We start from the raw sequence: 17,226 nt of genomic DNA, 5'->3' as shown, positions 1-17,226 counted from the left end.
GAAGCAGGCTGAGGTCAAATGGCGAAGTAGTCTCATTTGTGAATTAAGTTACTATTACCTGAGAACTCAGTTTAATATATCGCTCATACCGTTCATCAAATGAATACACATGCACATGAAAAACGACAGCAGTTGAACCTGGTGAACGTATACCAAAAAACGTCGTAGTAAGTTCCTTAGATGGCTTCTACAAGGAGGCAGATGTTGATATCGTCTAAATAACCCCACAGTCCCAGTCCACCTTGTAAAGTCAAAGAGGATAGAACCAAGCGAACCGGGATATCAGTGGCCGTATTTTACCAAATTTGCTTGAACCTTTCAATTATGTAAATGAAGATTCCTAAATTAAAACAAGATTTATGAAGCTCGCAATGCAAGAAGTTTGGTGGTGGCCTAGGAGTGAAAATTTCTTCTTGTTCACGGGACAAGCACATTAACGTGAGAAATCAACATAAAAATGCAATGTAAGCAGGATGGTACATTCTACCATGGGCCCCGAAAGACTGAATGAATCTCACCTGTCGAACAGAAGGTTTGTTGGGGGAGGGAAGCGATGGTTGAGGTGCCGACTTGGAGAACGATCCGTTGATAGGGACCTGGGAGGCGGAAGACCCACTTGGAGAAGGCTGGAGAGCTAGGGATGCATGAAAAAAACTATTGATTTCATGGTGGACGAGAGTTTACACAGCACGAGGGTAAAAAAGAACTCAGTATGAGATTATGTGGTTCAAGCTTATCCCTTAGTTAATGATGGCCTAGTCGACCGGAGAGCCTCCGGGATCTCGTGTTCCGTGCAAATGGCATGGCGCTCATAAACCGAAAGCTGAGCTACTCACACGTGTATTCTGAAATGAGTTGCGTAACAAGTAACTGTAACCATGTTCGGCACAACGACGCAATGGTCAATAAAACACTCAGTTTCCACCGGAACCCAAAGCTAATCTATCCCGTTTGATGTACATTGGACCGCAATGTATCTTTGACGAGAGCCTCCGTTATTCCGTATGACTGTATAACCGGGGCATGTACACCCAACAAAGACTCTCCCTGTTGAAAAATTTACGAACAATGCACGACGAATGAGATGAGCTAGCTTTGAGTTTTGGTGAAAAGAATATTTTAAGGAACACGGTTACAAATAACTTATTGAGTGGTTCAAAACAGGAGCTAGTTCTGCCACAGCCGAATTTCGCCACAAACAACTTCCCACGACCACCAGACACCAATTTTGGTGTGTGCTGACTGGCACACACATGCGACAGAAATGAAGCAGATACTAATTAAAATACGTAAAACAGAACCATTCACTTCGTAGCACACAAAATGACCTCGCTCAATAATGAATTGAACGAAGTCGACTGTCCCTTAGAAGTATTCACCCTATGGAGAGAAACCCCTGATGCAGCAGTAGAAAAGGTAGATGGGCACCTGTTCACTCCTTTGAGCGACCTTTTAATACTGAATAAAGTGTAAACCAGGTGTCTACTCAATCGACCGGGCAGCAAACAAGAATATACAACTGTGCATCGACCGGCCTATCAGGTTATACTAGGTCTCACAAAAGTCCGAGAGTGCCAAAAAGTTCACCAAATCTAGCTGCTATGAGAAAGTTAGCAGGTTTGGGCGATTGTACGTTCAAATGTTATCTCCAACATTCCACATTCCTGTATTTTCTAAGGATTTCAAGAGTCTGGACTATACACGCCTACTAGGCCTTCGCCAGGACAATTCCACTGACCCCAAACAGACTAATATTGAGTCTAGAAAACACTGGACTTTTTTGAAGCTAATGGCCCTAAAAATAGTATTTCCATCCGAACCATGCACGAGTGACGGTGATCATCATTTAAACTACATGTGAAATCGACAAAAATCGTCATCAAGGGTGGAAAATCCGCTCTAAAGAAAATTTGGTCTATTGACTGTGAATCAGTCTCAGAAACTCAACACACCATTCACGACATTCTAGTTCACTAGTTAGTCACTTCAGAACTTTATCGGCCTTCTTCTACTTGTATCATGCGAACGACATGCGTCAAAAGTATTTAGTTAGTTCAAGGTATCGACCACTGATATAACGACAGTCAATGAGCTAGCTCTAAACCAATGATAATTCTGACCCGTAACTGTCACCCGCTAACTGGTGAACTTTTAGTACGGAACAACGTAAGAAACTTCGGGGATCACCTGATTATTGATGTCACCAAACGAAACAAAAAGCACACCGTACTCGATACGGCGCCCTCAGCTTCATTAGTCTGCAGACGCGATTTGAGTCGGTAAAGCCCTCAGGGTCAAACCTGAAGGTGGTTCTGTAGCCACCACACATTTGACTGTTCAGCTCATAGTCACTCACTGGATCACGAGACTTGTCTTTTTTCACACTCGGAAACCACGTCACATCAAGGTGACTCATCGGGCATCGATTGTCTGCAACGCCTAGTGAGTGTAGCAACAACTCATGTGCTGACGCGCCCACGTACGCGCAAGCGGACATACATATAGGGAAACCGAACACAGTCAGCACACACAGACTCGCGCGCGCGCAGGGAGCAGGAAGTCAACCTCTCCACAAGTCCACGGACAATTATGGAACACGTGCAGCAGTCGGAGAAAAACACGTTCCCACCGTCCGGACTTTCACCAAGGGACTCCCACATACGACAAGTTTCCTGTTGACTTGCTCAACACTATATTGTCCCTTATTTTATACATGCTGCAGATCGTTTCTGTAAACTACTGTCAACCACAGTAAAGACAGTTAAAAGTGCACGTATTTCCTGAGTTGTATTATGGCCATCCTCAGCTATGCACCAATAGTTCCCTCTTATTGGTATTCGTATAAAAATTATCATCTTCAGCTGTAAACCGCGTACGTTTTGTACCGTGATCATAGCTGTCACATTTTCGTTCACCCATGATCCGGAAAGATATTGGTGGATAACTAGACACTGGAGGTAATGACTGATGTCATTGATGCATGAATCAGGAGTGAGTGGGTTTTTCACTGAGGAGAAAGGAGAGGAAGCGATGGATTGAAGGCAACATCCGGGATGTGTGTGACTAACAGTCGCTCACTAGATCACGGGACTCACCCTTATTTCTACACTCACAAACCACCTCACACAAAGGTGACTCATCTGGCACTGACTATGTGTACCGTCTAGTAAGCGTAGCAGCAAATCATGTGCTGACACACCCACGTACATGCAAACGTACCTACACATAGGAAGACGGAGCCCATTGGCCGCACAATGCTCTTAGCTGCAAAACCTTTGCGGGTGGAATGAAACTTTTTACGCCAAAATATTGCATTTTGTTGCGCATGTGCTCAAACAAAAAACTATCCTAATCTACGTTCACATTTTTGCAGTTCGCCAAATTTTATTGTCCGCTGAAGGAATCATAACTCTGGTGGAAAACGTTTGGTGAAATACTTTCTTAGCACGCCTGAGTGCCTAGATGGAGCTCAAAAATTGACTCTTGCTTTGAACTCAGTTGCTTGTCTCCTCTAGTCCACCAGAGGAACGTCGTAGCCTTCGAAAATTCAATTCCATTGTGCGAATACCGAGCGCCTAGGAAAACCGAACACAGTCAACACACAGAGTCGCGCGCGCGCAGAAAGCAGGAAGTCAACCAAACTCTAAAAGCCCACGGACAACTACGGAACACGTGCATCAGCTATACTGCGAAGAAAAAACGTCCTCGAAGCCAAACACTTTCACCAAGGGACTGTCACAAACGATAAGTTCCCCTTTTAACTTGCATTGTATTCATTTTTATGCGTGTTGCAAATCATAACTGTCAACCACAGTAAAACTGTTATGAGTGCACATACCTTCAGAATTATATTATGGCTACCTGACCTGTGCACTAATAGATGCATGTGCGTCAATATGTTTAACCACTAATACGTCCATCCCCATCCCCAGACGGTAATGACTAGCGCAGCTGAGTTCATTGGTAATAGTTCCCTACTTCGACGCTAATTCGTTGCTTGACCTCCACTGGCTCGCTTCCACCCTCCAAGTGGTTGTGTGAAAAGAGCTGCCCGATAAAGCTGGGCGACTGGCCTGCGAAGTACGATCAACCCAGCTCAGCTGATGGAGCGCGATCAGTTCATCTATCGTAGTCCATAGGTGTATTTCCACGTAGTTCAGCATTACTAAGCCTACCAGACTCGGGAATTACTCCGAGTATACTAACGGTCAAAAGTTGAACGTTTTCAACATCCCCTCTGTGTAGCGGACAAGCAGCTGACTCCAACAGAAGCAGCAACAACAGCAATGTAAGGCGCACCGCAACTTTTTGAACTTGATCTTAGAGAGATAAACTGGCGTCAAGCTTACGCCACCAATAATGCAGGTTGATAAAGGCTGCTCCGACCTCGATCCGGATGGATATACCGTCTTCAAGTAGAGCATCGGGACTGATACAGCTAACCAGGTAAACGAATTTGTCTAATACCTCAGTAGCTAGCATAAGGTTCGGGTTTGGTCCAGCCCACTACTACGGCAGTACTCTAAACATTCGCATGGCGTGAAGTCAGTCAAACACGATTCTACCGACAGCGTCTTAGAGGAATAGGTATTAGTTACGGCGCAACTGGGTGCTGCATGAAAACTACTCAGTCAAGGCTGTTAAGTTATATACAGGTTCAGCTGTAGCACACTTTCGGTGCCTAGCTGCCATGTAACCCGAAGGAAGCACGAGCGCTGATATACTTCCCGGCTACCCAAGACTACAGAGTAGCAGTCGAGATTCAATGGACCAGTTCGAACCACGGACATTTAGATTAGTAAGTGCGCACCTTAACCACAGAGCCAGCTCGAACTTGGCCAAATACAGGAGTCGCCTCCGTTCAGTTTCACCAAGTAAAACCCACCACAGACCCTAGAGTTTTAGTCACGTTAAGATCATCCACAGCATTCGCGAAGCGTTTTCACCCGTGTTCTGTCCAAAGGGTATCAAAGGGAATCGTTCTACTGGATCCCGTTGCAGCACCAAGTATATTTCTGCGTTTGAAATATCGGAAACATGAACTTTGAACTCCGGGTTAGCAACCCAAAGAGCAGACTTCAAGGCCTCATAGTCTTGGATAACAACACGGCTATCACGCGTTTCAATTCTGTGCTTTGGGGAAACTCAGTGAAGCCACTAGCAATTGAAAGCCCTGCTTGAGACAGCTCTGGGGACTCATCGGATTGTGGGATCAAATAAGGCCTAAATTCCAGTTGCTTGATTTTCACAAGCAAAGCTTTACCGTAGGAAAACGGAAAAATATCGCGTCAGTTGCAAGTTTTCCGTACCAATGGCCAGCATATTGTACTTTGATCTTCCATGAAACCACTATGTTCATTAACTCGCTGGATTGTTCGCTGTCTTGTTCATGAGATGGAGGAAAGCACCTTCTGCCAATACAGGTCACTTTTAAGAATACGCAATTTCGTCGGTCCACTGGACTTCCATTTAACGTCTGGGATGGTCCGTAAAAGATCATTATGGGTGGTCGACAATAAATAGGCAACCTTCTACCATACGAAGAATTGTACTATAGGGAGATGCGCTCAAGTACTTTGGAGATTCTGTTGAATTCAAAATGTGGTAGGCGTCCCCGAATAAGGTAATCAGTTTCTTCAATGGGCTTCAAAATCCACTGTGATGATGAAAGGAGGTGGTATCAGTTGAACCATTCACTGATGCCACAAAAATTGAGGAAAGATGGTCCCTGATTGCACTTACCGGCATTCCGAATGCGCACGAGATTTGGATTGAACACTATACGGGGTGTGGAAGAAATGGGCTGTACTGGGTTCTTGGGAGAGGTCGTCGGAACAGCAGTTGGACGGTGGACAGTGAGGGTTGTGGAAGATAAGTCGGGCGGGTTTGAAGTAGGCAAGGGAATTTGATCGACGGGGATTGTAACCGGTGCATTATCGGGTTTTACCGTTGTCGTAAGCAAAGGAACTTCACTCTGTGCTTGCTGGGGACGATGCGCAGGAGTCGGATTCACCTGTGAATTAGACAGCTAAAATTAACTGAGGTCACAGCTGGTAAACTTAAGGTAGCAGCGTCAGAAAAAACAGCATGACTTACAGCCTCATAAAAGAGTAAGTAAGGTGCCTGACGGAGCACATGCTCCGGATTGGTGGAGTTTACCTGAAAAGGAATGAACATCCGTAAACGAAGTGGATACCACTGATCAAATGGAGCTAAATAAGAACTAGTGTCCAGTTAAATGAATGTATCGCTACGACAAGAGATAACAACGCGAATTTGCGTCGTGGGCCAACTTGGAAACATCACATAGATTTGGTCAACGACTGAGTAGGCACGGATAAGTGAGTAAGTCGGACTAAATCCATGTATGATCAACAGCCCAATCAGACTAATCGGCAAGCAGGTGCGATATCACTTCGCTCATCTATTTAACCACAGGTCATGATCGAATCACGTATTGCCGAAATAATGGTCACACGGATGTGACAGGCAGCGGCTTAACCACAACCCGATCAACCGATTCAACAATTCAGCAGTTTACAAAGTCTCTCTATCCCTTGGATGAAGCAACAAACAACTTTACAATGGCATTGATATAACGGTTTTCGTAGCTAATTCGTAACTACTACACCAAAATCCAACCCGGCTTATCTATGCTTATTAGTCATGCCACAGGCACGTTCAAACGAGTGCGAGTCGGTCCTCTACCGCTTTCTACCAAAAGTCCTATTGGACCACTGTAATCCGTAAAACAGTTGTTACAGAGGCAGGATCCACAAACTGGACAGAAGCTAGTTGTCAATCAAGGGCATTGACACAATGCGCATGCACATACACTCTGTTGAAACTTACAAAGCTGTCATTGTGTGAATACCATGTTCCATTGCGCCGCGTAAAGGCCACATAATGGCCACTTCGACAACTATGGCCTTCGTGGTTAACGGTGGCATACAACCGATAGAGTACAGGAGGTCCTTTGTTATCGGTCATAAATGGTCGTAGGTTGAAAGACGAAGGGAATTCGACACGATGGTCCAGTTTGTGGTTTCTAGAGAATCTGATAGATGGGAACCAATAAATTGGGTAAATCAGTGTTAGCAGATTACAACGAATCAATCACGTCAGTTGGGTTCAACACACGGTACTACTTCCCACCTAATTAGCTGAGCATATACAGATCAATCAACCGGATATTCGGAGCCAGTTTTGGACAACCTAAGGGAGACCTCTAATATATGTAGACAATGGACTGTGCACACACGGGTTAGGGCAATACCTGAGCAACTTTGCAGACAGACACCAGTAGTTTATCAGTTTTACCTAACACAGGGCCATGGGATTTCTTACTTTCAAAAACCGAATATGGAACTAACAGCCAACAAAGTCCTTTATACCCACGCACAGGAGTCAGTATTTTGAGGAAAGATCATAAAAACCCGACATCCAATTGCGCTAGAGTGCGCGACAGAGCTCAGTTTTCTGGTTATATGCAGTGAGACTCACCTATTGAACTGAATAATTAAAATCGGCGCACCTTGAAAAATGGTGGACCGTCGCACTGCAGCACGCAGCTGTCGACAATTCTCACATTTGTAGGCGTTTTGGCCGCACAACTCCTCATGGCGAATGTAGTTAAATAAGCATTGCTGGAGTAGAGATGAACAAAACAAAATTGTTTGGTAAAAGTGTGCAGCTGTTGCCGAAAAATGGCATAATGCGGCATTTGGGTGAGCGGCAGAGGCATTGAAAACTAAATGGTCGTACCACGCATCTCAGTAAGTTGGAAAGGTACGCAGTTGGTTTCGTCAGAAATGTTCACTTCGTTCTAACTAGCTGTTGGTGAGCCGGACCAATCTGACTATGATGAACAATGAGTTTACTCACCCAGCTAATCACGGTCCTGGGGGGAAATAGAACAATTAATAAACCGAATACTTGAAACGCACGTAAATAGCCAGAGGCGACATTCAAAGACGGATACCTAAGATATTTACCATTAGTCCTGAGATGTAAACCTTCCCCTCAACGGGAGAGTGCATGAACCAACTTGCTTATAATCAAGTTACAAACTTCAGAGCACCGTCGTTGAAGTCACACAAGTGCTCCTGTTCGGATGGGTAGTACTACTAGGGCGAAATCAATATTTAGTAAAATTGGTGTGAAAATGGACCTAATGTAGTACTGCAATTTTGAAGTGGTTGCGTTGGTGAAGTGAAGCAGATGTAGTGACGGATTCGTAGAGGTACATTCTTCAACCGGATTTCGCCGATCATCACCATTGTTACCCAATGATAACGATTAGCTACGGTATGGAAAATGGTGCAATAGTCTGCATGCATAAAAGCGCAAGATTGAGTAAAGTCTGTCTTTGCATACAATTAGTAATGCTATCGCTTCAAAGTTCCCGTCCAGGGAGACGGTAACTATCAATGCGGCTGGCAATGGCGTTTGTTCAACGCTGCTAGGTCATGACCTCACCTTCCCAAGACAGTTTTCATTCTGCATATGGTAGGGCAGGTCCTTTACGAAGTCGGCCTACTGGCAAACAAGGCACACCAGGCTACACATCAACCCACTGTGTAGAATAATTTCTGCAAAGAAGCAGCAGTCATGATCCAACTGGAGTAGTGCTCCGAAAACATAAATGGACGGACATAGTTTTTAATGCACTGAAAGCTAGAGAAAGTCATTCTGTCATCCCCTATCCGGATCAAGTGTCATCCACAGCTGGACAGGTTTTACAGAGCCACGTACGGGGAAAGCGACAGAGTATTCTCCATGGCATGGGGTTCAAACGGAAGATGACCGTAGAACTCCGTGATCAAACAGTTAGCAGACACTGGGCGTGAAGTCCATAGTGCTCTCGTCCGGTGTCTTATTCCATCTCTAAACCAACAGCTAGAGGCATAGATACGAGCATGTCCCGTCTACTATCGAAATATTCATTCGCCAGCCATTTCGGAATATACTGGTGCTACGTATTAGAGAAACGTTAACACGATCCATAAGTAACAGCAGAAGCAACAATCGTCGCTTGAACACTGAGGCACGGGATCGTAACACACATTAAGTACTTTTGTAGTTGTGCCGATTATGCAAGAATGCCGAATTTAGACGTCAACGTTGACACGGTAAGCGGTGATAAGCAGGATAACGAAGATTGAGTTGGCACGCCAAGTCACGGGTTCAGTAAGGTGAAGAAGCTAAACACTTCAAGTAATAGCTGGATCCAGAAAAGGAATACGTTGATCCCCCAAGACCTGTGATATTTTTGGCCTAGGCTTTCTCAGATGAGTATAAAACAGTAGCAGTTCAGTCGTCAAAACCACTACTATACTTTAATCGACTAAAAAACTACAGGTCAGACTCCGTTTCCACTAGGAAGTTTACAGAGTAACCTAAGTGTAAATGAATTAACGTACCTGCAAACTACGTCCGTTTGTGATATCCATGGAGAGATTGAAACACTGTTCGTCGCGAGCGGATACCTTTCGACAACTGTGGCACGTGACTGGAATATGATGTGCACATATTGTAGTTAGAAAAAATATCAGGTGGACAGACTTTTTGTACAAGAAAAAAGCGAGAACGATTGAATAAGTGGATGAGGGGACACTGAAAGTTGCGAGTGTTACAAATATTGCCTAACGAACCACCCACGCCTACACCCACCCTCTATTCTCCAGGATTCCAGGTTGCTGATTTGTCAGATATTCAAGGAATGAATAAGACCGATAAGCCCGTATTAGAGACGGATATCCCCGAATCGCATTTGGCTGTGGAAACGCATTCTAATTAGGGCTAGTAACCGAAATTCAGGCCGTTCCCAGAAATAAATCCCCGATACATGTTCGATTTTTGGCTCTGAACACTGTAGTCTTTAAGAGAGACGCCAAAGATTTGATTAGATCTGGAAGGTGCAAAAACACCAACGGGCGATCAGAGCGCTCACATATGTTCCAGTATGGTCTACTTAGATATGAGCCTAGTTTGTTGCGAGACACTAGATGACCAAACAACTTTGACTCATCTGAAAATCGGTGAAGCAGGTGCTTATTTGTTATTATTTTGCCATTATTGCTATTATGCATTACTATTATTTACTGTTATTGTTAGTATTGTCATCTGGGAAAGCTTATTATTAACGTTATCAAGTGTTCCAGATGGCTGCCCAATTTAACCAGCAACCATCACTCAGGCTAACTGCGTTCACATACTATCAGAAATCGATTGGTGTGGGTACTGCAGCTTGCAACAAGATACCATCTAACCAAATAGACAGCGGTAGATCTTACGTTATCGAGTTTTTCTCAGCAGTTCCCAAAGAATCACAGTTGGACGCCTGGTGAGCATGAAGTCAAATATCGATCCCAGTAGATCTTGTCAGGCTGCAGTCTCTGATCCCTCGGTAGTGAATGACTACGTTGAAAGTGACATGAGAGTACATTACTTGGGTTCTGGATGATCGTTTTGGACAGAAAGCATATGTGAACGCCAGACAAACCCAGCTTATAACGATCGAATAAGACTTGGTAAACAGGAATCTGGCTGAAAGCACGAAAACCTACCCTCGGAACGAACGACTCCCCCAAATATCCGCCGAATCACATTGGTTTCAGCGACGGCTCGAGAAACCTTTCCAAACCCGGCCATTGTATTGTCCTCCATACGCGACAGAAGCCCAAGAAGGAATTCATGCGCATCCTCTTGTTGATATGGACGTAAGTTGGGACAAATCGCTAAAAAGATTATGAAAAGTATATAAGCATAGTCAGACGAAAAGAAGTAACTTGGCAAGTGAGTATTAACTTATTGGCTAAAATGTGCGTCCTACCTAGGGAGTAAATCACGAACAGAACCAATCTGAACGTGATGGGCTACGCTGTAGCATCCTCAAAATAACAACCCAATCCTACATGAGGGCGAGACATGAACACCAACTATCCAATATCCCGTACTTCTAGATCTAGTTATCTTTTGATCGCACTGAATTAGTTGAGGTCTGATATCTGAAACAACCTAGTGGGTTCCACAGGTGATTGGTGTACAACATCACATCACATCACATCACTTGTTACACGGGCCACCTAGACCCTTGGTTCGAATTTATGAACTTTGATTGCGTGAATTCACTGTTGTTCCTGGGTAAATCCGACGACAGACTGCAGTTTTACGAGGCGAACTAGGACATAAACAAACACTATGAATACGGAAGCATTTCAGTCAGAACGAATAAAAAGTGTGAGGATAGGCGCGAAAATAAAGGTCGGGCAAATACTCGGACCAATAGCAATCTATACCTTGTCGATGTTTTACCGATCGCAAGACAGCCAGCTGGGTGTCTACGAAAACGGAGGTCGCGTCGCCGAAGCGGAATGGCAATTTTTTTAACAGAAAATTGCAGTTTGCCTATCCTATCCTAATGACTGGTGGAGTCAGAAGTAACCGTTAGAGCCATAGCGAACCAGCTTTGGGAGATCGCTCCGAGAGTCTCCAGCAGTAGTATAACTTCATATGTTTGCAGGTGATGGATCCAAAAAGATTCACGGCACATGTTTTACGTTATCAGAAATCTTGTAAGAGGGCGAAGTGAACAGTTGCAACCCATCATGAGTAAGTCGCTACTAGAAATCATCCGTGAACTTCTATTGTATCCCACGCTAAGTTGTTGTTTATTCGTTCTTAGCCACTGATCACTCAAATTGTGTACTGATGAAAAGTCAACAACATGTAGGTATGTGTTCTCAAAATAGCCAATTTATCCCAGCAGCAACGACTGTCTTGTAATTCACTTCCAGAAATGCACACTGATCGTTCAAGGAAAAAGGCTCTGCGTAGTGCGTGAAGTAATATTCGTCCAGCCGTAACACCGTTTCGGTGCCTAACTACCATGTCACTTGAAGGGAGCACAAGGGCTAAGGTACAGCCAGGTTACCTAAGCCTACACAGAGGTCGTCGAGATGCCGAGGCCAGATTCGAATCGCGGAGTCCAGTCAGTTCGCGCCTTAGCGATCGAGATCTCCTGGGCTCGTACAACGAGGAAAACGTATTCCGTCCAGAAATTGCAACGGTCAAGCCCAATTCCTGGAAATAACGACAATCCAACACTATATCTGACATACTCAAAACGGTGTACACGGAAGGCTCTTGAAGCAAACGTAAATGTAAGGGAATACCGAGGAAAGAGTACAGAACTTTGAACACGATGTACGTAGACTGACTCTTCTATACTTGATTTATGCCCTTCGCAAGTAGCGAACTACTATAGACAGTGAACAAATCGCACACTGAGACAAGTGGCCAATGCAAGCGGAACCTCAAGTTGTTGTATTGTATCGTACTATTGTATTTTGTATGCTTTCATTCTCTCGTTATTGCCGTTACGTTTTGCCAATACAGTTCGTTCAAATACGACAGCTTTCTGCGCACCAAACGTTGGACAAAAGTGGAAATCGAATGAAACACTACAATGTTAAGATCTCAGTAAAACATGGTGGACGGAAAAGAGAACACATGTATCGGACAACTATTTTCGCCAACCGAAACAAAAGGCTAACTTTGTTCAGTGGTCGGGTTCTAGTAGCATAGATCAGAAAAACTGATTTTTCAAGCGCATCTCGCTTTACTGATGATTCAGAGGTAGACTCTGTTGTTACATTGGCGGAAATTTCCTCCCTAATGAGATGTTAGAACGAAACACTGACTTGGTATTTGTGTAGTAGAAATCTATCGCACCGTACAACAGGCCGACGATTCACAGCTCGAATTCCCCATTATGTGAAACGTTAATTTTAGTAGTACCAGTCAGCTTGGCAGTAAAACAATGATGGGTCATGCTAAACGACATTTCAGAGAAATGATACATAACATTTGGAGGACTCAATTATCGTGTCAAAGGGACTTTGAGACCGTCGTAATTGTGAATATCTACAAATAAGCACGATTAGGTGATATGTGCCTTTTTGGCACTTTGGTAACACTAACGCAGTGTTCACTATAGCCAAAACCAACAAACAAGATCGGACGCAAAACCGAACCGTGAATATAAATAATAGCGAGTCCTTTCGAGCCACTCATTATGACTAAATCCGGACATAAAGTGGATGGACCTTTTGTGCACCAAGGAAATCACAGCAACCACACCCTATTAGTCGCGGCCACAATAGCAGCGTTGGGAGACCAACACAACTTATGTTATTGATGTCTCACATGACTACGGTAGCTTTGTGGAATCAGAGCAAAAGACTTTCACACAAGTTCGCTGTCTAGATTGCGAAAGACTTTGCCGAAATACGGAGAGTTTGCACTCTGCTCGCTCAGACTAGGTCTAGAGAGTTACTGCTATTCTAACATCAATTACGAAGGCACAGGGGAGGAGAAGGACAAACCACTGACAGATCTCAACTAAGGGTAATCCCGACCTTGTGTCCAGTAAATCTATCAGTTGAAGGTGCTGATGAACAATCACTCTTGCAGTTATTCTGACACAAGATCAAATCAAGTCCAAGTTATCAGCTATGGCGTCCACTAAACAAGAGGTAGATGAGTGCGGTCGGTAGGTCACACAGGCCCAGACAGTATTAACTGAAAGGTTTAGGATAAGATGGGTGAACGGATAAAACCAAATATGCATCGCGTCTGCCTGTCGAAACAGGCTTCCGCATGCCATGAGTACCTAGAATGACCCTCAAAGGTGAATGTGAGCGAAATAAAATGATTAGGCAGTTGCGTATTGTTCGAAAAAAATAAAACGTCAGTGTGACAGACATGGTCGACTGAATACAAGCTACATAACATGTGACCTAAAATGAAACGGAAACCTACGACTGGTATCATTACTATGCAGTACCAGTGAATACAATTCCGAAAACGATAGCGAGCGCTATCCTCAATGAAATGCTTCCAATGAAACTAAACCCTGTAATAAGTCAGGTGAAATAAAACTTAAATAGTTAACCAATCCGTCAATCCGTAATACAAATAAGAAGCTAGCTGGCAGATAAGACAACCTCCATTTCGGACTGGCCTTTGGTTAAAGCAGAGGGGATATAGCAAGAAATATTACATCCATCAGGCATGTATCAGCAAAACTCGAGTCACATTTGCCAGATTGAGCCGTTTGTGAAATTAAAGACGAATTTCACTAACTCTGAGAAGCCACGTACACGCGGAAACTGTGACAGCGGTCTTCCTTACTTTATGGTTTTCACTCTCACTCATGCGATCAAAAGATTCAGAGTGAGCAAGATTCAAGCATGCCACAACCAAACGATATTGTAGTATCAACGATTGCCTTCGAACCGGAGACGAATCGCGTAGTATTGGAATTCTCCCAGTGACTGTTGACATAAACTGCTAGGCTACCGACCAAGACCCTGGGCTACAGCAGATCACCAGGTACCACCATGATCAGTGGCCGCGTGCCTGCCCGAAAGATGAATTGAGGCCTTCAACCGACGTGACGCATTATCAGTAGCCAAAGGATGCCTTTTATTTTCAGAACTCGCTCTCATGCCAATGGAGTAGTAACCAATCATTCTGAATCAGTTTTATACATGGCACCCGGGTACAAATAGGATGGTCTTTGCTCGGAGTCACTTCTACTGGTCTCTGGACTCCCAGACTGAGCAAGTCTCCAAATCATGCCTGTGGTTTGGCGAACCATACATGTCACCCTACGGTCGTGGTCGAAGCCGACCGAACCTTGGTCACGTCTTCACATCGATTACGCAGATCTGGAGGATGGCCAATACTTTTTGGTCATGGTCAACGCTCACATAAATTGGCCGGAAATTCTTCAAATGAAACACACCACATCTACCATTACAGTCCTGGAATTCAGACGATCGTTCAGCCGCTTTGGAACGCCAGAGACTATTGTGTCAAACAAAGGTTGTCAGTTCACATCATCAGTGTTCGCAGAGTTTCGTCGAGAGTGTGGTATAACTAATGTCCGCTCACCGCCGTTTCATCCATAGTCGAACAGCCAGTCAGAACGCTTCGTTGACATTCCGAAGCAGAGAGGAGGAAGAGACGGAAGAGATTTCTCTAAATTTCCTGACGGCATATCGAGCGACGCCAACTCCAACTTTCTTGATTATGTGCTACTAGAAGAGGCACTGCTCTGAAACAAGCACCGAACAACGCATGACACAACTGAGTCACCGCAGTATGAGAATGGAGAACCACTTCAACCGGCATCGTGGTGGAACGACGCGCTCCTTCAACGAAGGCCAGAAAGTGTTGTTCCGCGACTACAGCGACAGAAACCCAAAGTAAATCCCATGAAACATCCTTCGCCGGTGCGGTACAGTGTTCTACGAGATTCAAGTTGGCCCAGCTAGGTGGATAAAGCACACAAACCAAAACTGGCCGACAAATGCGCGGATCCTGCAAGCCGGACTGAGTGGGTTTAGTCTAGAAATGCTTCTGGACTCTTGATCTCAGCACCATTGCGGCAGACTCATTAGCTGTTCCGTCAGAGGCTCAAGGAGACTTTAAGGGTCATCGGTAACGTATAACATCGACCGTAACGGGATTCCGATCTCGACCATTTGGTATGCACGACAAGCGCATTTGCCACCATGCCATTAGGACCTTCTAGAAGCAGGTGAATTAACCCACATGAAAAGAAAAATGTGACTGCAAATATGTGGTCATCAGGCCGAAGCTGAAAATGGGGTAGGTGTTTCTCCCTAAATTAACAAACTACCATCCCTCGAAACAGAATTTGTTTCCACGTAACGCAGGTTGCAAGTTGGGTCTACCTAGACAACCAAAAATATCTTAATTACACATTCAGGCAACCGATATAGCCTATGATCAGAGAAAGCATGAACCAGTTATCGCTGTCAAATGAAAATTAGAAAATCTACTCATACTACCATCGATCAACAAGTAGCCCACAGCAAGAACAATTTCATAAGAATGGAACTTCCTTCTGAGTCGTCGTCAGCTGAGTAGCCAGTCAGTACGTGACCAGGTGATGTAGTTTTTATGATCGAGCAATGTGTAGCACTACATCCTGCTAATCACTGGCTCGTTTCTGAGGTGGAGGGTATGAAATTCTTGAGTTTTTAGATGCATATTACTAATTTCAGATAAGGATGAAACAGCTGTATATTACTTCAGCGTAGACTGGTTCGATTTACAAGATGAAATTACATTTGAAAACATACAAGGTAACTTCCATACTGTGAGTGCTAACAGAACATTTTTAATTTCCGAAACCTTCGCTGGTGGAGACTGGTGTATTTCTGTTCAAGATACGAAAATTCTTAACCAATGGAGTTGGACGTAAATGGCTTTGAACCACTTCAACTCGTTAATATTTAGTCCTTTTGCTTCAAAGAACCTTGGGGGTGTTGTAACAGAGCTGAGATAGTTGGCAGCATACCTTGCTGCTCACTTCACTTCTGTGAGGTGACAGAAATTACAATACTTTGATTAGTTTTCTTCCGAAAGTCGTTCTGCTGAGCAGTCCTAACGCCAGCCCTGAAAATGTCGACCACCAACTAAGCATCATGTTGTCGTGTATAAAATATCACTCCACACACCATCTAAGGATAAGATTAACAGAACTAACACGGAGAAAACGAATGGCCGGGCCAAGTGGACCATGCAGTAATGGTGCTTCTTTTAGACCGGCACGTTTCAAGAATGTGCCTTAAAAGTTTGGGTAACAGTTTTTGGAGATCATGAGCTTTCTGGTCAACTTGGCACACATATCTTGCAGTGTCTCTAACCAGGCGCAGTAAGGATTACGCGGGCCTCATTCCGGAAGGCGAGTAGCACTGACAACACTCAAACGTTTTGTAATCTCCTTCACACCGCTCTGTCAGGTCAAGGGTTGGCCACCACTCTGAATTGGGTATGGAGAACACCACTCCGTTCGGTATACGCGGCTGCTAGTGCTCGACACATTCTTCAACGGAAGTACCCATTGCACAACCAAAAACTAGCCCTCTAATTGCCTCGTTACGGATTCGCCGACACCAACCCACAAGAGCTATCGTTCCGAAGACGTCTCAGTTCCGATGCTCGAACAGGCGAAGTGTCACAGCCATAAAATAGTCCGTACTGTAGCTTGATACACGCGTCCCTTGATACTCAGGGACAAACCACTTTGACATCATAGGTGTCTCAAATTAGAAAACGCAACCCGAGCCTTGCAGATTCGTACACTGACCTCATCTGTCCCACCACAATCGGAACTAATACAACTTC

The 17,226-nt window shown here is 44.4% G+C and overlaps 1 protein-coding gene across 1 annotated transcript in view; it reads right to left on the bottom strand.

Annotated features, from left to right (window-relative positions):
* The window catches only part of T265_04765 (hypothetical protein), a gene marked incomplete at both ends in the record, with an annotated part of 36,298 nt that overhangs the window by 1,908 nt on the left and 17,164 nt on the right, over positions 1-17,226 (bottom strand). Inside the window, 7 exons of the mRNA XM_009169590.1 lie at positions 519-634; positions 5,743-6,013; positions 6,097-6,159; positions 6,853-7,057; positions 7,504-7,646; positions 9,423-9,511; positions 10,569-10,739. Of these exons, the coding sequence (XP_009167854.1) occupies positions 519-634; positions 5,743-6,013; positions 6,097-6,159; positions 6,853-7,057; positions 7,504-7,646; positions 9,423-9,511; positions 10,569-10,739 (1,058 nt within the window). The remainder of the gene's footprint in view (positions 1-518; positions 635-5,742; positions 6,014-6,096; positions 6,160-6,852; positions 7,058-7,503; positions 7,647-9,422; positions 9,512-10,568; positions 10,740-17,226) is intronic.

Source organism: Opisthorchis viverrini (assembly GCF_000715545.1).
Source record: "Opisthorchis viverrini unplaced genomic scaffold opera_v5_82, whole genome shotgun sequence".
Classification (NCBI taxonomy): domain Eukaryota; kingdom Metazoa; phylum Platyhelminthes; class Trematoda; order Opisthorchiida; family Opisthorchiidae; genus Opisthorchis; species Opisthorchis viverrini.
This window is presented reverse-complemented; position numbering and strand designations above follow the sequence as displayed.